General features: G+C 34.3%; 1 protein-coding gene across 1 annotated transcript in view; it reads right to left on the reverse strand.

Moving 5' to 3' along the window:
• Nucleotides 1-22,169, reverse strand: part of EYS (eyes shut homolog) — a 704,733-nt gene that overhangs the window by 320,515 nt on the left and 362,049 nt on the right. Inside the window, exons 29-31 of the mRNA XM_064707313.1 lie at nt 18,024-18,148; nt 14,352-14,476; nt 10,809-11,061 (exon numbers count right to left, since the gene is read on the reverse strand). Coding sequence (XP_064563383.1) covers nt 10,809-11,061; nt 14,352-14,476; nt 18,024-18,148 — 503 coding nt within the window. The remainder of the gene's footprint in view (nt 1-10,808; nt 11,062-14,351; nt 14,477-18,023; nt 18,149-22,169) is intronic.

Here is a 22,169-nt window from a genome sequence, read left to right on the forward strand (position 1 = left end):
TTAACCAGGAGCTGGCAATTCTAATACATATAACATACTGTTAATATGAACAACCTAAATCTTAAACAAAAGTTTGAAGGCTGAATTTCTAACCAAGCAGTTCTTCTATTTTTATTTATGTGAACTACTGAAGTTCATTGCCTGGACTATTGACCATATAGGAATGTAAATTCTGAAATTTTGCCAAGTCCTTGTCCTCACATACTTTTTTATACAATTCCTAAAGCTACTATCTTTAAGTGAATGGAAGATAAATAACAGAGTTTAACAGTTCTTTACTTCATGTTCAGAAAGTCTATTCAATGTGGAAGAAAATCCAGTAAGGTTACAGTGAAAAAAAACTCCCATAACTAAGGACTTTTGGATGAGTCAGTATTACAGAACTTGGCTCTATTTTTCAGTCTTGAACAGGAACCTATCTTTCAATGTGATGGCTGTCCAGTAGTCTTAAATAAAAGCTGTAAGATTTAATGGTTCACAATTTTAGAGGTGGTCAGGATTATAACTTGAGCACCAGAGCATCACTGATACTCTATTTCCTTTCTACATTTGAGGTTAAGGAAAAAGGCAGAATATAAAAGGCAAACGACTACTAGAGGAAAAAAATAAAAAATAACATAGATAGAAGAATCAACTTAAGAAGTAAATAGAATAATAGACCTATCTGCTTCAATGAATTATATAGAAAAAAATTAAATCCCTTCACTTCTTTTCCCCTACTGCCTTTTGATAGAGACCAATGAAAAAATAAGTAGAGTAAATGAAATCCATTTCTAATCCTGATAATGAAATTCTTAGTTTACATTCTTTAATTTTGAAATTCAAAATTTTTAGCTTCAAAGAGCTAAAATTAATTCAATACAAAATAAATATTTTTTGGCCTAAAAGAACCAGTGTTGTAACCATATTCACATAAATCTAGTCAGCATGTGGAGCTTGTTTAACAGATGTCATACAGCCACAGCTAAAAGCTGCAGCTGAGTGTCTAAACAGGTACTGATTCTCCCTCTTCCAATTATTATAAGTACTCATGGAGAAATAGGTGGGCTAATCAGATGCAATGCATCTTGGAAGAGTTCTATATTTTTGCATGCTGATAGTCTTTCAGATTTGGAAGTCATGGTATTTCTAAAGGTCTGAAACATACTCTACTTATATGAAAAGGGTGTGCAGAAGCCACAGAAACCACAAACATCAGAATAACTGAAACACCTGGTGCTAAGGTTAAATTTTAGAGGAAATACTAGAGCATTAGAAAACAAATTTGAAAAATGCCCTTCAGAATAAGAAACGTGTAGCAGATTGTCCAGTATCAGACTTTTCTTCTCTCTTCAACAGAGAAAATAATGTATACTGGATAGTTCTTACCCCTCAAATCAAACACAGATACTAACAGTCATATTGAGGTTAATTCTTAAAAAAATGTTTAGATATCTTATTTTTTATATTGAGGTGTATAAAAAAAATCTATATTTTCTTCCATACTACTAGTAATTCTGTCTTTGTTTAAAATTCCACTTCCCTCATAGTGCTTCTATTTTAAAGTATAAAGGCAATTAAATTCCTGTCACCAATAAAAAACCCTATTATTTTTACTAACATTTACAGAGATAAATATACTCAAAATAATTCATTAAAATTGATGGTTTTCAAGTGGTCTTTGGAATCCAGAGTTTCCAACTGGAAACTAGAAAATGTTGTCCTGGTTTTCAAGGAGGACCCTGGAAACTACAGGCCTGTCAGTCTCACTTCATTGCCCACTAAAATCATGGAAAATACAATTCTGGGGAGTATTGAAAAACAGGTGGAGGACAACACAGTGATCAGTCACAGCCAGCAGGGCCTCACAAACAGGGAGTCCTGCTTATCAAACTTGATTTCCCTCTCCGACAGGGTAACTCACCCAGTTATCTAGGGAAGCCATTAGGGGTAATCTTTTTGGACTTCAGTAAAGCTCTTCATACTGTCCCTCACTGTATCCTTCTGGACCAAGTGTCCAGCATTCAGCTGGATAATCGTGTTGTACTGTGGGTGAGAAATTGGCTCCAGGATTTAAAGACATAGTGTTACCTATGACAGAAGCACAGCACTGGAACAGAATTGCTGTTCTGTGATAGGAAAATTATTCTTTCAGTCCTGCTTATATTCTAAAAGATTGGATAGGAACTAATCTTTTTGAAGTGATTACCTTCAGTATATTTTATCCCCTGCAAACTTTCCTGACTTAATTATAGTGATACTAAATAAATTCTGAACAGCAAATAGTTCTAAAAGGCCATTCTCAAATTATTCTTTTAGAGTTAATAAACTCTAAAGTGTAAAACCTGCTTATGATACACACAATGACTGAATTGCCATATGATTTAGTGTTTGTGACACTTTAAACTGCAGCATTTCTTTGGTATTTGAATATATGACAGTTTGCTAAAAAGCAAATCATGATCTAAGTAATGATTAACGACCTTGCACCTGACCAGCTTGGAAGAAAAAAAAAAAGAACGTTTACAATAAATCATACCAAGATAGGCAAAATATTTTTTTCTTTAGTCCACAAAACAGAAAATAGTGACTGAAAAGCTGTAAGATACAAACTTTAGATGGAGAGCAGCCTTTTCCAGCACATAAGGACAATGAAACATTTTTTCATTTGGTATATTCTTGATCTATTTAGATATGCAGAATAGGCATAGTCTTTCTCTTCTGCAAACAAGCACTTAGCAACTGCTTAGCTATACATAAATGGACGGTGTTAGGAACAGTCATTTAAAGGTATTTAAGGCATCTCTAATTTCTGAAGCAGAGCTAAGACAACAAAGACTTGAGAAAAATGGTTCCAGCTCCACACTGTGTACTTACTAATAGTGAAAAATGTGTTTGTGCCTTTCTTTTCAAGAAGAAGAAAAAAAGAAAAGCTATATATGAAAAATTGCTGGGAGGCCAAGCCAAGTCACAGGGAAGATTACTGTTAATCAGACACAATTATCTCAAGAGTATTGAGTAATAAGTTTAATCTTTGTGACACGTTGACCCATGTGACATCAAAAGAAAAAGTAGGTTTGGCTTATGAAGTCATTTTATGCTTTCCATAACTGCACATAAAGATTTACTGGCTACCTGAAATAACACAAACCCTCTGGTCAAAGGTTTGAGGTGCAGAAGCCACTGTTGCTCACAACTCTGCAAGACTGTTAAAATTGGAGATAATGAGAAGGTAAAATGGTGAGGCAACATGACACATTGTAGTAGGGATACTGCTTTACTTGTGAGAAGGTATTACCTCTTGCTTCTACCAGACTAAATATGGACATTTTTAGGACTTATACATTGACAGACGCTGAAGAAGAGCACAGGCAATTTATCTTTCTTCAGGCCAATAATATGTACTATTTCAAATCTTGTTCCTAAACGTGTCACCTTGAATATCCTATTGCGTTACCTCACTGTGTATACATTTCTTTTGTCTTGTACTGACCTTACAATGTTCCCCATCCATCTACGTCATAAGATTTTTCCTTTTTACCCTACCCATCCCACAACTTGTTTCATTGCAAACACATATAATAGTATTTTAGAAGATTTGGTTTTTCCCCTTCTTTTATTTTCCACAGCACATTAATATCCTTACATCTGTACACATATGACTGATCTGAGAACAAAACCAAGGCTTATAGATAATGGTTAGCCAACAGTTCCTCCATTTTAACAATATCCATGTAAGCTGAGATCCCAACTGAAGGAAAATAATTATTTTACTTTTTTTTTTTTTTTTCCTGCAGGAATTCACATTATTTAAACTTAACTACAGGGGCCAAGTTTGCTAAGATTTTGAACAATGTTTTTCAATTACAGAACTAGAGACTTTGCACTAGAACCCAATAGTGCAACCCTCCTGTTGTGCTCCTCTCTGGTTCAGATCCCAGTTACCATCAGAACTTACCACTGCCAGTGAGCAGGTACTCACTCCAGGGAGTCGTACAGGAACCTCTCCACTTCCTCAAATAAGATGAGGAAAAAGCTGAACTGACAGTGTTTACACTTAGAATGCTGCTAAATCATCCCTAAGGATTACTTAACTCCAGGGAATATAACAGTTCCTCTGAGGAACAATCTGTGCATTTGGGATACTTTTCATAATATACCAAATAATAGGTTTTCCAAATAAATAATAAGAGAAAGACTTACTCGGAGGTTCTTATGACTCTAAAATCCCTTCTTATTTTAAACTGCAGAAGTTGATAATTATGATTCATTTTCAATATATTCAAAATAAGGTTTAAGAGCAAAGCATAATTAATTCAATAACTGCTTCAAAATGTAAATGCAAAATGTTAGCTACATGGAACACCTCATATCTTTTATTTGCTATTCTTAAAAGAAAAGCAATCCTGATTGATTTAGACTCCTCAGAACCTGCTACACAAAAGACATTTTAAGATTTTCAAAACAGTATACTTGCTATGCTGATGAATGTTATCCCACATGTTATATAGTTTGGTTGGTTCAAAAATCTAGAGTATAAATCAATCTTAAAATAGAATGCTGATAGTATTCAAAAAATGAAGGAAAATCTTTTGAGTTACAAGAAAAAAAACTTCCCTAACCCAGAAATACTCATACTAGTAAATGTATTTTTTTTTTGTTTTGTGTTTTTGTTTGTTTGTCTGTTTCCAATCATATGGAAGTTAACTATGCCTGTAGGAAGTTTCTTAGGGTAATATTTTTCAAACACAGAAGATGCTTTTGAATATTTCCCTGTTCCCAGAGTAGATGATGCTCATAGATCTCACTGGCTTTGAAACTCCAAATGACAGGAGATACTGAGTGGCATAAATACTGTTCTCAAATTACTTCATACCTGAAACTCAACATCTGCTGTCATTGGCAGGTATGCAAAGAGTTTTATTCCCAATATCACGATTCTTTCTGCTTTAAAGTAGCTGGGAATATCGAGCACAATGAGTCTCTGAGCAGATGGACAATGCATAGTCTAGAAGACATTTAGATATTACTCGAACACTTTTGATGATTAGAAATCTAGAAAATATTTGTCAGCTCAAAAGGCAATTTAAATTTATTTTAATATAGAAATCTAGAAAATGTCAAATTATGTATAGTTTCTAAATTAAAGTTTAATTTCTTATTTTTTTTCTTGTTGTGACAGCCATTTACATAGAATTCCCACAGATTTTCCTATTTACCTGGCTTGCTTAGAAGTCTGAGCACAAAGCAATCAGAGTAAAATATACACTTAAAAGTTGCAGACCATCAAGATTTTTTTGCCTGCAGAGCAGCAGGTTGCACTTAAGTAAAACCAAAAGTAGGCCAGGCTTGTGATTATTCTTCTAGGTCTTTATCAGAACTCTAGGGGAAATGACTGCTTGTGAAAGAGGTCTGGAAAGTTACCAAGTTCAAGCTTCTAGCAGTTACAAATAAAGTGTAAATAATGGATCAGTGTTCAAAGCACTCATTTTGCATGAAATTCCATGCTAACCTACATAGCTAGTAACTTCACTATGTCAAAAGTAATTACCTTCTTGATGTGGCAGATATAATAACATGTGTTTAAAAGCAGCATATGATTACAGATACTGAGAACAGGGAAATTACAATGGAATGAAAAGTAATATGTCTGGCCGAACTGATGAAAGACAAAGCTTAAAGGAATAATGAGAGTGGTGACAAATCCAGTGAATATAACATAAACAATTCAATATGATAAAGATGTATTAGGAGGCAAAGGCATCATGTAGTTTCAACATTTTTCAGAAACCAAGTGTACCCTGCTGTAATTGAATAGAACTTGATTAAGGAGAAAGCTGAAAAAGCATTACATTATAAAGAAAAGCAGTGAGTAAAATCCAAGACCCTGAAATTTGCTTTACGCTAGGGGTGTTTAACCAATAATGTAATCAAAACTGGAATTTTTGCAGAGCAAGATTTTTAACAAAATAATGCTGAACAGGAAGAGCTTTGTAGTAATGTACCAATTTGACCACTAGTGATATGTTCAGAACATATTTCATATTTTAGGCAGTCTTAAGGAAAGGAAAGTCTTAAAAGAAATAATGAAATATTGAACACAGGCAGTGAAAGTAGGTGACTCAATATCGGGATGAAAATCCACCTCAGTAATGTATTTGTTTAATGAAAGTTTTTCTCCATAATTAATGGAACTAAATCCAGTTAGCTGCTGTGTAATAGCAGGTTTGTTGTTAACATTCATGTCTGGTTTTGCTGGGTTTTGTCTTTCAAATGTCTTTGTGAGCTCTATAATCCACATACATTACAAAAACAGAATATTCAAGGCAATATTCAATTTCTTTGCCAAAACCAAAAGTACAAAGAAGCAGAATAGTACATATTAAGAAAAGGAGAAAAGTTTGCATTCTATTCCAGAACAGACATCTAAAGCAGATGGTGCAATTTTTCTTCATTTATTACAGTAATATAGTTTACACAGATTAATGAATGGATAGCTATAGGTATGATGAATCCCACTCTTGGTGACTAACTAGTTACTTGCATAGAAGTAAATGCTAAGAGTCTTTATAAACAATGTCTGAAAGGCAATTCTGTCCTAACCATTTCATGGTACCACAGAATCTCAGGATAACTGAGGTTTGAAGGGACCACTGAAGTTTATCTAATTTAGCCTCACCTGCTCACAGCAGGGTCAGCTACAACAGGTTTCTCAGAATATTGTCCAGTTCAATTCTAAATATCTCCAAGGATGGAAACTGAAATCTCTCTGGACTTGTTTCAATGCTTGGCTGCCCTAACAGAGAGAGAAAGGAAGAGAAAGGAAGAGAGAGGAAGAGAAAGGAAGAGAGAGGAAGAGAAAGGAAGGAAGTGGCAGAAGGAAGTGGCGGAAGGAAGGAAGTGGCGGAAGGAAGTGGCGGAAGGAAGTGGCGGAAGGAAGGAAGGAAGTGGGGGAAGGAAGGAAGGAAGTGGCGGAAGGAAGGAAGTGGCGGAAGGAAGGAAGTGGCGGAAGGAAGTGGCGGGAGGAAGTGGCGGAAGGAAGTGGTGGAAGGAAGGAAGGAAGTGGCGGAAGGAAGGAAGGAAGTGGAGGAAGGAAGGAAGGAAGGAAGGAAGGAAGGAAGGAAGGAAGGAAGGAAGGAAGGAAGGAAGGAAGGAAGGAAGGAAGGAAGGAAGGAAGGAAGGAAGGAAGGAAGGAAGGAAGGAAGGAAGGAAGGAAGGAAGGAAGGAAGGAAGGAAGGAAGGAAGGAAGGAAGGAAGGAAGGAAGGAAGGAAGGAAGGAAGGAAGGAAGGAAAGTTCCCTGCATTCAATTTGTGTTAATGGTTGCATATTGGCCAATTACTTAGTGGCAGAGCATGGGAAAGTCAAAAAGTCATACAGAATTTCACAGAGTGCTAACAGACATATGGTTAAGAGCTTAGGTCATCCCCTCTGGTCACATGAAAGCATTTCTATAACAATAATTTTTTTTTTTCCTAAGAACAACTGTATTTACAAAACATTATTTGCTGCAAGCAATGTCATGGAAGTTGAAAAGCACACCTGGAGACCAGATCAAAAAATATATTTTTCTGCAAGATATATCTCATCTCTCATAGCCCTTTACTAGAGATCCCTGCTACTCTAAGGTAGCTTAGAACTTGCTATAATGTATCTACTGATTGTCATATGAGAATAGCTATTCTAAAATACATGAAAAGTATGTAGTTTCCATTTGTCAGACTGCAATTTATCTGGGTGAGTCATCAGTATTTTTTCTCAAGTTTTATTAATAAAAGTTATTAACAAATACACAAAATCTGTAATTAGAGACAAGTACAACAGGTTATACAGCTTGACTCATTTCTTCTACTATGGATTGTGTATTAAAGATTTTACTCATCCAAGAGCATTTCTCACTTAGCTTTTTAAGAGTCTTATTTCTTCCAATAAAAAAGCCATAGATTTGCTTATGCATCAACATAAGGGCAGCTATTACTTTTGGGGATGCATTGTTGTTCCTTTTCTATTTTTTCCACTATAAAACCCAATCAAACTAACAAAACTCCCCAAAACAACAACATCAACAGCAACGAAAAATGCAAATAAAATTCCTTTTAGATCATATGATCAGTTGGAAATCCATAGTGGTATACTAAGACAACTTGACCTCTTGACTACAGGCACAGTATCAGGAGGCAGTTCTGGAAACATGAATTTGATCTGCGTATTTATGTATGTGTACTGAGAATGAAATCTATTTAGACAAGCATTCACAGGAAAATAACTGTATTCTATACCCAACAAAAATGGTTTATTTGTCTTTTGGCACCTTTATACATATCTTTCCAGGTCTAGAAATACTTTTTCCCCCCTAAGTGCTTTAAATCAATGATATAAAGTCATTTTTTCCAACACAAGCCCTCAAGCAAAGAATGAAAAGCAAAAACCCTCTCCTTGGCTTTATGGGTATTCATTCTGTTTTATAAAAGTATAATATAAAACTGTGGACCAAATCAATCAATATTCCCTAATATTTAATTCCAGAGTTCTTAGGTTTTCCTATGTCCTTTTAATTCCCTGAATTTATTTCTGAAATGTTGCAATGTTCTGAAAGTAGTACTGCTTTTAAGAAATGCAGCCATCATTTGTCTCATTGTGAAACGAGAAGTGGCAAGTTAATTGTACTACATACAAAAAAAATTTACCTCAAGATATATACACTTTTCTCTGTAACTATTTTACATTAAAAATGTTGATTATGCTTATATACTATATACTCATATACTATAGCCTATACTATAATATCATAACTATATACTCAAGAGGTAGAAATACCTCCTGAGTTTATATGTAAGTATGATGAAAGGAACACCTGAAATCCTGAAAAGATTATTGTAGTGAGGTGAAACTTGTGTTGCTGATCTGCTGTCAGCACTGTAGCAGCCTCCAACCTGCTGCTCTGCTGCTCGAGCAGCCCGTGTGGCAGAAGGTGAGGAAGAGCCATCTGCGTCAGGTACGGCTGCAGGTGCCATATCAGCTGCTGCCTGGTGACAATAAATCTCTTCCAAGCACCTGGAAACCTTGACAGACACTTTTATCTCGGTATAAAAACACCCCACCACCTCAAAAAGTTTCTCTGAATAGAAATGAGGTACTTGACAGAACACCAGCTGATAAAGGCCAGAACCTACTCCACTGCAGATGTTCTGTTCAGTCCAGGTAACAGGGTGAACTCATGAGTTCTTTGTTAGGCACAGCAGTCATTTGTTTCAGTACAGTACAGCTAATATCCTTGTATAAGGCAGAACTTGAAGCAGGATAACAGGTATGTAAAAATAAATGGTTTGTCATTAAAATTTTACAAATTTCTGTTTGTGACTTGTGCCAATAAAACCAAGTAGGATATCTCATCATTAGGGGATTCAAACAATGACAACTTTTCAGTATCCATCAGTAACTTTATACCTGAAGGTTTTGTAGGAAGAAGATATACATAAGAGCACTTGATCAGATTGTTCCAAAAATATTTTAAGAGTTTACAAATAGATGTGTGTTTTGAACTCAGAACTACTGTTAACTATGTCAGTGAAAAGTCACTGTTGAGATACACTACTCAGCTGAATGTTTCAGAAAGTACCCTGATTTCATGAATGACAGATCTCCTTGTCTGGATCATGCAGTTTTGTCTCCAGTATTAGTTGAATTTCCTCTGTGGTCAGCTGTTTAACATCACCCAATCATTTTGTCAAGTTTATGTTTGTCTCTTTAAAGAACATAAGTGATGAAAATGATGATTAGGAGACAGTCTTTGCAGAAAAATAGACAATATCAATCAAAAAATGGAATATGAGTATGTGATTCTTGTGAAGGAAAAGTCAGAACGAGCAGTTCTGTCAATCAGTCACTCACTCAGTCTATCCCAAGAGAATTCTGTATACCATAACCCAACATTCTCTATAAATCATTTACCCAAATAAAAAAAAAAAAACAACATTAAAAACAAACCTAAACAAACCAAACCAGACCAAAACAAAAAACCAAACAATCCCCCCCAAAACAACTAAACAGGAGTCAGCTTATTTTTTATACAAGTAATCACTTTGAAGATGTATATAAGCAAAAAATTCTGAAACCATTTGTAAAGAGAATGCCTATGTAATACTATTTTTAGTAAAATGAAGAGGCCACAATGTAGATACAATCTTCATAATAAAATGTTGCACTTCTGTTACTTTTGACTTTTTTGTGAATGTTTTAAAATAACAGGATAGGAAAATTATGGCATGCCAAAAACATCACTACAAACAATAAGAATGGCAGGGACTTTGAGAGGTTTGTCCAATATGTATTTTAGTCTAAAAACATCTAGATGCACAGAAAAAGAAGCACTCAGAAAACATGTGAACTAGGAAAAAAGAATCAAAATCCCTATGGAGTAAGGCAAATTATCTTTCTCTCCTGCTGACTAGCCAAGGAAGAAGGGAAGATTGGCATTAGAATCAGAGATTACTGAACACAATATGAAGCACATGAAATTGTACACTCTGGCAAACTGAAAACCCAGCTAAATAAAAGTGTAGTTTTCCTTATTGGATGTGAAAGATGGTGGGAAAAATTCTTTTGAGAGAAGAGTAAGTTTGCAGTTACATATAAATGCAATTAAGAAAGGATGTTGTAGTAAATACAAGAAAAATAGAAGGGAATACATGAAATAAAAAAATCTTAATAATTAAAATTAATATATTTCCAATATTCTTAGAGGCATTTAGAAGCATTTAAAAGCATTTTAGAAGCATTAACAAGGAAAGAAGTTTGATATATGCATTGTTCAGAAGCTCTTTCTACTCACCTTGGGACACTTCTCCTGCATGTAAATCAGGAGAGACATGTTTAGACCAAAGTTCCATAGACACAGCCAGTGCTGATGGAAGGTCATTGTCTAAAATTTCAGCAGGAAACACTTCAGCCACTTCACTGAGAATTTTCTTGCTTTGGGGCACAGTAGGTAAACAGGTGATATTGTTTATTCCATCAACACAAAGAAACCCAGTGGAGCAGGACTGTATAAGACAATCATTGTAATTAAGCTCACAGCTTCGTCCCTGAAAGAGAGTTTTCAAAAAAAGGACATATTTTGACGACAATTCACATTTCATAGTGACGTTAGTTGCTTTCTTTTGATTCTAAAATATTTTTTGCTTATATTAAGCTGTTTACACTTTCAAAAGGAAATGCCATGTGGAAAATATTCCTTAACTAATATAACAGTATAGTTTTAAATTTTAACTGAGTAACATTTTGACTCTGATTATCAAGAAAATAATTTCTTTACAGACTTGTAATTGCATAGTATCAAAGACAATATTGTTACCAGTATTAAAAACTGGTTAAAATAATAATCTTCATATAGAATGTAGGTTTGAAAAATACTTTTTACAGAGGACTTAGCTGACTAAAAATTCTATGGCTTGCTCTGACTTGCAAGCTAATGTTCTTTCCTTTTGTACACTGCAGCCCATTGTTTGTTGTCTGTTGTTACCAAATCTGCACACAGCTCCCTGTTAATACCTTGCATTCACAGATAGCGCTTAGAAAAGAAAAAAATATAGTGGCAGTCTCAAATTGGATCAGGCATTCATTTCCTATTTTTTTATCAAGAGTAACAATTCATGGGGAGTCTGAAATATCCTCCCTAGTAATAAAGCAAAAATGATCATATTCAGTGGTCTGTAAAAAAGGCAAGGAATAATTATGTGAATTAAATGCATTCTTGAAGTGTGAAATAAATATATTCCGAAGTCAGGCCTGGGTTCATTTTATTTTCACTTCTGTTGCAATGAACTAATAGACTACGTGAAGGGAGACAGCTAACAGCTATCCTAGAAGGATACTACATGTTTTATAACTATTTAAAATATGTGCATTTCATCCCTGAGGACATACATCTCTTACAACATATCATCAGGATATAATTTTTAACTGAATCTTCTCCTGCAATTGGAGCACGTGTTAAAAAATCCAAGCCTTCTCTAGAGCTCAAAAAGCATGTATTCATTACACACTTTCCTTCAGACAAATACTTAAAAAGTCTTTCATGTCTACGTAGCTAACTATTTACACAGAACTTGGGACAACTTGTATTTTATGAGATCTCTGTCAACGCTATTATATTGATTTATGATATTAAGAAACAATAGGAAGGACAAGAGAGAGAGAGAGGAAGAAATGTAGGCATGAAAACTGAAATTACTTTTTTTACAAGTAGTATAAATTATTTGAGGTTTAAAACAGAAGAGGTTAAATTGACGGGTTTTGAGTAATTTTGATACATTCATGTTTGTTTCAATCAACTTCTTAATTTGTTTTGGCAAGCAGACAAGCTATCTGGTAGATTCATGGCATCTTATAAAATCACTCACTGCGTCGGTATTCCAAAGCACAAAGGAAAAACAGACCAATTAATATGTCAGTTCCCATGCATTTCCTTCTTGCTCTTTTCTAATTCCACACATAGAACAAATGATCAGTTTGAGAAGGCTCATAATCGTTTTTAATCCTATAAAACTTATGTTTCATTCTGACTTTCCTGCGATAGATTAGTACATTTTTATGACTACTACATTTAATGGCAAAGAGCATTTGATTACGATTTTATGACTCATAGAAACAAAGCAGATGTGGATAACCTCCAGTGTGCATGAAGGGTACATTAAGTAGCCATAGATAAATTTGATAGCACTGAAAGTGCCTGTAAATGCTTTAACAGTTTCCATGCAGGGGGATGGAATCATTTAACTTGCGCAGATTTGTACTTTAAAGTAGGTATATATCTATAGAGGGTTCCACTTAAAAAGTAAACACTTATTTCATATACCACTGACTATGCTTTTCTTCTGAAAATTTATGAGAGATTTCACAATCTATGCTTTATGATCCATACTTTGGGTAACAGTACAGACACAGACTACAGAAGATTTACATACACACTGTAGCTGGAGTTCTTTGAATACTTATTTTTCTGTGAATTTTGCTGTTTCCACTCCGTACCTACTCATTCTTAGGAACCAGAACCCATTGGGACCTAACAAATATACCGCTTGAGGTGTTTAGACCATAACTTCTTATCCTTGACACTGAAGATAGGTATATTAAAAATGTTTCTATGTTGGTCCCCCACCATGTTTTCCTCCTTTTATATTCCTTCCCAAAGCATAGTGGAATTGGAGGCACTGAAGATGGAAAAATGAATAATGGAATAAAAGGCAAAGATGATACATCTTAAATTTCAGCTGCTTCAAAGGCTTGTTACTTTTCCTTCTGCAAGGGCTTGCTTGTTCTGCAACATAATGTACAATTAATACTCAAGCTATGTACTAATAGAAAAACTGCCCCCATGGGTCAAATATCTATCTAGCTCCATCATCAGTGAGATTTTAATGAATACTTTGGGAAGAAAACAGGAAGAAAACAAGCAGAGCTAGCATCTGGTAACTCACCAAATATACCATTCCAACTTTTGACAATAAGTAAATCAAAGACTCCCTGGGCCAGGATAATATTCAGAAAAGTAATTTGAATAACAATTAATCTATCCTCCTTCTAACCCAATTTTGGGTTTATTTGTACTTCTGGTCTCTACAGTGTCACACAACACTGACTTGTACCAATAAATTTTGCGCTAATTGAAAAAATAATTTCTCTAAACAGATTTTAGTCTTTCTCTCTGGTGGTTTTATTTGGTATTCAGAAGTTTTTTGGGGATTTTTGGTGAGACATAAATGGTACAAAAAATTGTGAACCTGATCTTCTCCATTACAATTGTTCATGTAAGATAAGCATGAATATTTAAGGAAAAAAAATGAGATTATTGTAACGTAAGGATCAATCTGTTTTCTGTATAAAAAGACTATGGCCTTCAAGTGATGTATCCTTAATCACTACTTGACATTGTTTTGAAAGCCAATCTGCTTTACAAGACAAAAAGGCAGCAGTTACCATGCTCTGTGGGAAGCATTAATGTTACCCTTACTAGTCTGTAAAATCCACCTTTCATAAATGGTATTAATTTTTATGAGATAATAGTTTCTTCCTTCTCAGGATCGTTTGTCAGTAAATTCAGTCAGATTATTTGCATTGTTCAGATCTATTTCTACCTACCAAGCCCTTATGGTAAAATACAGACTTTACAAAATTGTAGACAAAGAGTCACTGGAACAGGAAGAAATTCCTGGTGAATTCCTTGAACAAAGCATAAGTAATTTCTGTAAATCCATTCCATTCCATTCAAGAAGTATATGAAAAATTCTGAGCAAGCTTAAAAAGAAAAAGTATTTTCTGTGCAATGTTGAACAGCCAGGTAAAACAAAAGATAAGAGAAATTTCAGCATCTCACCACAAATCCTGGCTTGCAAAAACAGGAATAACCAAAGCTGGGCTCCTTTTGAACACAGATACCATGTATGCAGGGGTTGGATATGCACTCATCAACATCCAACTCACAATGGAGGCCTTCCCATCCTGTCAGAAAACAAAAGCAAAGTAAACCCCAAAGCAAGACTCATTAAAATCTGTATCCACTTACTGAGTGTAAATGGAACAAAGGTATGGGTAACTATCATCCATTCTCACATATATGGAGATATATATTATGGGATGAATATGAAATTTTTTGGGCTGTGGTTTCTCAGAGTAGAAAAAAATAAAGGAAAAAAGTTAAAAAGAGAAACTATGAGATTCTGTCTTCTCTCAGTTTATTAGTCAGATTACTGGATATTTTATTGATATACATTTCTTACTAAAATCTCCTTTACAAGTAAGTGCACCATAAATTAGAGGCTAAATTCTCATGTTGAAGCTCTGTTTTAGGTCATGTAATTTAAGCCTGTCTCGAACTTGCTCCTTGTAGGCTAAGTTGAAATGGAATCAGTCCATTTGCTTGGTAAATACAAACCCAGAACTCTGTAAAATATGGCTAGTTAATGCACAGCACTGACGTTCTGCCATGATATTCCCACTGCCCATTACAGATTTGATTTTTCTCCATTTTACTATTTCTAAACAAACTAACAAAGAAAACCCAACAGCCCCACAAGCTCCCAAGCAGTCCTTGGCTGCTGCAAATCTAGTTGCCACTGTTCAGACTTTGCCCCAGAGTATTCATCAAATGGATTCACCTGTTACATTCCAGTCTTGCTTTAGCTGCCCTGTTAGAAGAGCAGCCTGCCCAGTTAAAGACTTCACCATGAGCCTGCTGTTAATGCCAACAGCTGCTGTTGTTGCTTTTGAGCTGTCTGAGGTGCTGTTAGAACACAGTTTGCATCTCTCCATGCTGCTCCTGCACCTGAACAGCCTGAAGCTGCAGGCACAGGACCTGAACATGCATCTATTATTCCAAGGGTATGGGGCTGCTACTGGGACAATAGCTGACAAAATTAATGATCCATTACAAAATGCATTTTTCAGAGCTACATCCATTCCCTTTCCTGGTATCACATGCTGTCACCACATGCTTCACTTTGTTCTCTGGAGGTTTTTGGAAAACTGCAATCATCTGCCTTGTTCCTGTTTCAGTCTTGGTACCATCCCTTTTCCATTTCATTAAATTACAACAGGGAATCTGTTGAGGGGTCTATCAGACTACCTCCCCAGTTGTTTCCCATTGTTGCCTTTATAGACCAAAAAATCCCCAATCCCAGCTCCATATTTCTATAGTGAAGCTAAGAAGAGAAATATAAGATCTATTATATGTGAACAGTCAAAGCCTGAAAAAAATGCCAATTTTTTTCCCCAGGTATTTCTACTTTTTCTCTCTGGATGATATTTTTTTTTTCTAATCCCTTTCTTCAGATGTGCAACTTTGAAAAAAGTTTCTCCTCTCAAAGATTCCCCTGCCTCTCCAAATTCACCTCTTTTCAGAGCTGTAACATTCTCATCTTTTCAGCCATTTTAAAGACTTAAATAACATTGTAAAATACCATATTAATTAAAAAACTCCTCAAGATACGTAAAAATTATGTATACACTTAATGCATGATTTTTTTATTCTGTGTTTTTACCTAATGGAAGAATGATTTACAGATCTTTCACCCCTACTAGCACATGGTATTATTAAAAGGAATATAAAAGAAAGTCAGCCATGCTTTGGTTGGGAGGTATTTAAAATGTGTTAGCTGTAGAAGTGAGTTCCAAAGCCCCAGAGAACTTTCTCCTACTTATACCAAGAGTTTCCATGTTGCACAGAGACAGCAATCACAGTTCTTAGCTAGTGAGCAATTTTTAAATGTCTATATTAAAATATCTTTGATGTATTATTTTAATAAGCTTTAAAAATAAGGGGAAAAATGGACTGGACTTGGCAATGTATTCTGTGTTAATGACTAAAAAAATACATCTTAAAGTTTTTGAGTCATTAATATTGGTGGAGGGTGATATGGCCATATGCAGCACCAGGTGGATATGTAGTACTGAGGTTAGGCCATGACTCTGATTTTTTAAGATCAGAAAGATCTTTATTATCATGAATTCTGTATGAAAAAATAAAAAAAAAAATCACTCGTTGGTACATACATCAGAACTATAGTGTTTTTCTGAATTTTCAAGTATCTCTCTGATATTTTAAGAAGTTCTAAAAAATATTAAGCTGTAATCAATGTAGTCCTATTCATAATTAGCCTTTAGTAAGGCAAAGATACTTAGCCAAAGTATCTCATATGTTAGAAAATCATTCCTTATTATCAATTAAACAAATTAATAAACTGCCTCATTAAATTTCATTATACACATGCATGTATTTGCTTCAGTATCTTCCATACTTTTTTGAATAAGATCTCTTACATATAGTTAGCTGCATTAAGACAAATTCAGAATGAAAAAAAATGCAAAATGTATTAATATTCAATTTGCTATGTGCTTTTATTTAAATGTAGAACAAGAATGAGTAGAAAGACTCTAGAGAAGTGTAATATATATATATATGGTCACAACTTCAGGAGAGTTTGCTAACATGTTTTTGCTTGTAAATGGAAACTGACAATGTGAACATATTTTGGCACAAAGTGACTAGATCAGATATATGGAGATAGCATGGGTTATCAGAATATTTATCATCCAGAATATATTTGAATTATCTCTAAAAATAACCAGTAAGAAACCTTGTTGCAGTACTATCTCAGAAATCATTCAGCAGTGGAAGTGAGTAAAATACTTGATTTAAACTGAAAAATTAGTTTCAGGAGCCAGGTACTGAAATATTCCTTAATTTAAGAGTAACTTGTGTAGCAAGATGTTACTTATGCATATGGATTAGAAATCCTACTTATGTTGAGAAATGGCTTTTTATTAGCAGACATGACAGGAGATTGTAAGTAGTCCTGAACAGATTAAATTTGTGATTGCATGAAAATGCAGACTGACTGTGACCTTTGCTTTTGTAAAATTTTGATAAATATTTGTAAAATATTTTGATGAATACTAAATCTCTTATATTTTCATAAACCACTTGACCTGTTTTAGTTGATCTCTGTCAGAATTAGGAAACAGTTCCCACTTTTTAAGCAAGTGCCTTTTTTTCATTCTCTTTGTAATGTTTAAAAAAATTTCTCTTAATCCCAGCCAGCAGAATAAGCTTGTAATCTTGTATAGTAATACCAATAAGGTATGCCTTACAAAACCAACACTAAGGATAATAATAAAAATGTTATTTAAAGTCCTCAGAATTTCTTCTCAGTCAATTTCATTCTATACGTAGTGAAATTATTTTTCTGTCAAGCAGTGACTATTTGACGACTTAGTCAGCAAGTTACATTAGTAAAGATCATAAACAATAAACCTGGCTCTAGATAATACTTCAGACTCCCTCAGTGAGCTGGCCTTAATTTGAAGGCTTTCTCATATGCTTACTGGAGTAGTTAATTCTCTTTAGATTTCATTCAAAAGTCTTGCCAAAGAGAGCATTTTTGCAGCTTACAGTTCATAGATAACAAAACAGCTTGATATGGTTTACCAATTTTCTCACTAGTAACACTGATAATTCAAAACTATCATTGCTCTGTCATATGGCAGTTACCTTGTTGACATTTACAAGTGTATCCATTGATATGATCAGCACAGGTTGAGCCATGTAGACAAGGTGATGAATTACACTCATTAACTTCTATTTCACAAAATTGTCCAGAAAATCCAGCAAGACACCTGAAGAAAACAACATTTCAAAGTGTTATACTATACATAAATATCATATAAAATAGACCTTGTGTGGAAACAATGTGTCTAAAATACGTGCATTAACAAGACATCATATATTACTTTCTGTTTCAAGATATTTTACTGGAACACTTCCAAGCATCATGTTGTGATACATGCTGATCTTGTAAGGGATTTATATGACAAAACCCATCCAAAAATTTCACATCTGGACTATAATCAAGCATAACAGTCCCAATTAGAGTGCACTGGTTCTATCAAGGTGAATACAAACCTTTCTTTATGTACTCTTGGGAGATTGTCTACTAAAATAATTTAGCTAAGTAACTGCAGCCTATGTTTGAAAAACTGCCTGCTGACAACTGTGTGCTATCAAATATAAACCACAGCATAAAAGCTAATCTTCAGGACCCAAGCTTTAATTATTATTGTAGGTATAAAATATTTGTTTTTTTAAAAAAATCTTCTGTTTTTTTGTGGTAGCAAACTCTATGTGATAACTGCTTTCAAAGTAGTTCTATATGATTTCAACATATAGCTTACAAGACTTACAAGATCTTTAATGAAGTGAAAAAATCCTACTAATCTCATTATTAAAACATGTCTTTGTGTATATACACACACAGCTTTATGGATATATGCAAATATGTTCTAAAAAACAGGGTCCCATAATGGTATTAATAAAATTTACTCTTTTGAGATGTGTTGTACATGGATATATTTCACATGAGACAATGTTTTCAAAAACTCAGTAACTGGGTCATACACACCTTATATGTTTTCTTGGGTCTACTGAAAAGCATAAAGGTTTATGTCTCACTTAAGAGGGAGATGAGTATATTAGCAGAGTAAATCCAAGCAGCCACGTCACCTACTCCTCAAGGTGCTACATTGAGTTAATTTGACATTTATAATTAGAATGAGGTACCTGCAGTGCCTACCTTAGCTTTCCAGATTGTGAAGCAAAAGAGGAGGATGGACCATAAACACGTGTGACACCCCTCCTGGAGGACTATTACACTATGTATCAGGAATTATACTTTGGTTTACTTTTGCCGTGACTATTAGACTATGTTTGTTTCATTTCATAAGGAATACACTCTGGGTAATGACAATTTGGAATCTAACAAGAAAATAACAACAGAACAGATTTGTCAAAGTCTACATCAACTACAGATGACAGCTATGGCATACTGCTTGGAAAATAAACTGAAGCACACACTACTATTTTTCAAATATCTAGTCATAATATATGAGAGAAAAAGCATGAAAAATACACCTTAGTGAGTGCGCCATAAGCCCACCTGTTTTTTCGTTGAAAAACATTTTAAAAAAATCACTGAGAAGATACAATTTGGTCCTTTGATCCTATATGTAAATGTCAAAGCCCAGTAGTTAGAGCACAACTTCACATACCCAACATGAATCACCCTGGCATTCTCCTATGCTTGGTGGAATATGGAATGCAGAGGATGATTCTGCTCACAGAAATCTTAAATAGTTTTCTTCATATACCTTTGTTTTTAGACTGTCTACAGAGCATATTAAGGAAAAGAAAATTAAAAGATCCAGAAAAACCAAATTGAAGGGAGAAAATTTTCCCTGATATGAAAAGGATGGAGATAATATTGTACAAGGGGAAAAAGGCAACTACACACAGGGAATACTATGCCAGTTTAAATTCAATTTAACTTTATGCTTTGGTGCAATTGTAAGTATTTTATCTTAACAATAAAAAACCATTTACAGAATAAACCGGAAAAAAAATCTACAATTATGTAAAATATCTGGACAGAACAACTACATCTATGTGTATCTAATGTGTGTGAGCTTGATATTTTAGTCTGTAAAAGTCAAACATTGAAGAAAGGTCTTTTTAGGAACTCTCCTGTTGGCTGCTTCGATTGGGCACATTTTGATATGTGGTGTGTATACTTGCTGAGTAGTAGACACCATTAAAGACTAGAACAGTCTTTACTGATCTCCTGTGGTCATAACTATTTGGAGCAAGAATGATTAGTGAAGCAGGTTGCTATAACTCCCATGGAGAATCAATAGTGTGGAATCAGCTAGATATTGCAGGTTACAGCCTGGATGAACTCTGTGAAATTTCCTACTCAGAAAAGCTTGAGACTTCAGAGACTCAAGGCTCTACAAAGCCTTGAAACTTCAGAGATATAAACTATATAACTATGGGCCTAACTCATACTCTCACTGAGGCAGAAAAGTATATATATTTATCTATGTGAGTACATATAAACGTTTGGCAAAATAACCTATTTTGTAGTGCAAGCTTTCCAAATATTTATTAAATTTATAATACCATATTAAGTGATTGTGGCACCACCAGAAATAGAAAAGTTTTGCGAATAGGACTTTTCTTTCAAATTGAAATTTAGATGAAAGGCTTAAACCATGAAAGCACCTAGATATCCAGTATATCAAGTCTTACATATATCAATATATACAAGGTGCCATGTTTCCAATGTCAGACAATCATTCAACTTGCAGAATACTTTAGAATATTGGAAGCATTTAGCATAATGATGTGTTATATTTTTTTGGTAAAAACTGGAATATCACAGTATTCAGTTTGCCTCTGTTCACAAAAAATGTTGTGATATAAAAAATGCTTCATCACTGCAAAGACAGCCATGCTATTAACTAAATTATTCTGAGCAATTATGAAGCAACTAAAAGTAAGCTAAAACAACAGCTTAGTATCAGCAGCTTTCACAAATTTCCCAAGATTGCAATGAATTTACACTTTGTTAAGAGTTTAATGAAGTTAACTTTTCTTAGGATTTGACTCCAATAATTTCTTAGCATTTTATTTACTCCCACCTTCCTTCATATCTACTCCTCTCAAAAAAAAAAAAAGTTTTTGTTCTGCCTTTCCACATTCTTACTTCCCTTCTGTCATTTTTTCTAGAACATTAGAAGGGACAGAAACAGTAGAATTTAAATACAACTGATATTAGAAAGTTTAAGTAGGTATGAAATACAGTTCTTGTTACTATAAATAGAAGTAAACATATCTGAAACACTTTGGAGCATATTTCTGTGTGTTGTTTGGGATATGGACATTCTACAAAAAAACCCCAGAGGCTTTTAGATAGCTTTTATATGAAGGTATGATCACTGCAATCTTGTATGTTGATTACTGTGTAATAGAAAACAATGTATGTCTTTGTAAGTAAATACATATCTAGGTTTATGAGCAAATAGCTCTGAGGGCTTACCTAACAAAGTAAGCTGGTGCACTGGGAAGTCTGAGCTTTTAAACTTACAGAAGGATCAACATAAGATCAATAGTTTTGTTCTGAAACTATTTTTATCTGAAACTATTGTTCTGAAATAGTTTTGAAAGGTAGCAAAAAAATAGTGCTCATTTGCTGTAAGAATTATGTATTCACAATTTATTTATGACCAGCTTTAGAGATGTTGACAAAGATCTTTCTCTTTTCTGTCATTCCCCGCAGATTTTTTCATCTCATATAAGATGCTGATGCTGACATACTGTGGTGCAAATATAATCCCTTTTATGTTGTGCCTTTATATCAATCATTATCAGGAGTAATTATCTTAATTTGAGCATATGCCAAAGCAGCAGATGAACAAAAGACTGAAAAGAATGAATTAAATGAAGGATTTTGATCTATGACAATTCTTACTGCAGTCACAATAATTTTTTTCTTTGTTAGTATACTTTCAGCCTCAGAGAAAATCTAAAAGAATCCAAACATCAGCCACATTTTTCTCTACAATGTTGATTTATATCCTTTAGTAACTCACTGTTCTTTGAGACTGTTTTATATCTCATCATTTGAGTCCATTTTTTAAACCTGTACCCTTTTCTTTCTCTCTCCCTCTCTTTCTTCATCTGCCTTGTGACCTTTTACAGCTTATGAATAATTTGTGTATCAGTGAGATATGAGGTTCAGAAAAAACATGGTTTCTACAACACAGAAGTTTATTAGGTTTATCTGGAGCAATGATTAACAGCAAT

Source organism: Zonotrichia leucophrys, chromosome 3, assembly GCF_028769735.1.
Source record: "Zonotrichia leucophrys gambelii isolate GWCS_2022_RI chromosome 3, RI_Zleu_2.0, whole genome shotgun sequence".
NCBI classification, from domain to species: Eukaryota; Metazoa; Chordata; class Aves; order Passeriformes; family Passerellidae; genus Zonotrichia; species Zonotrichia leucophrys.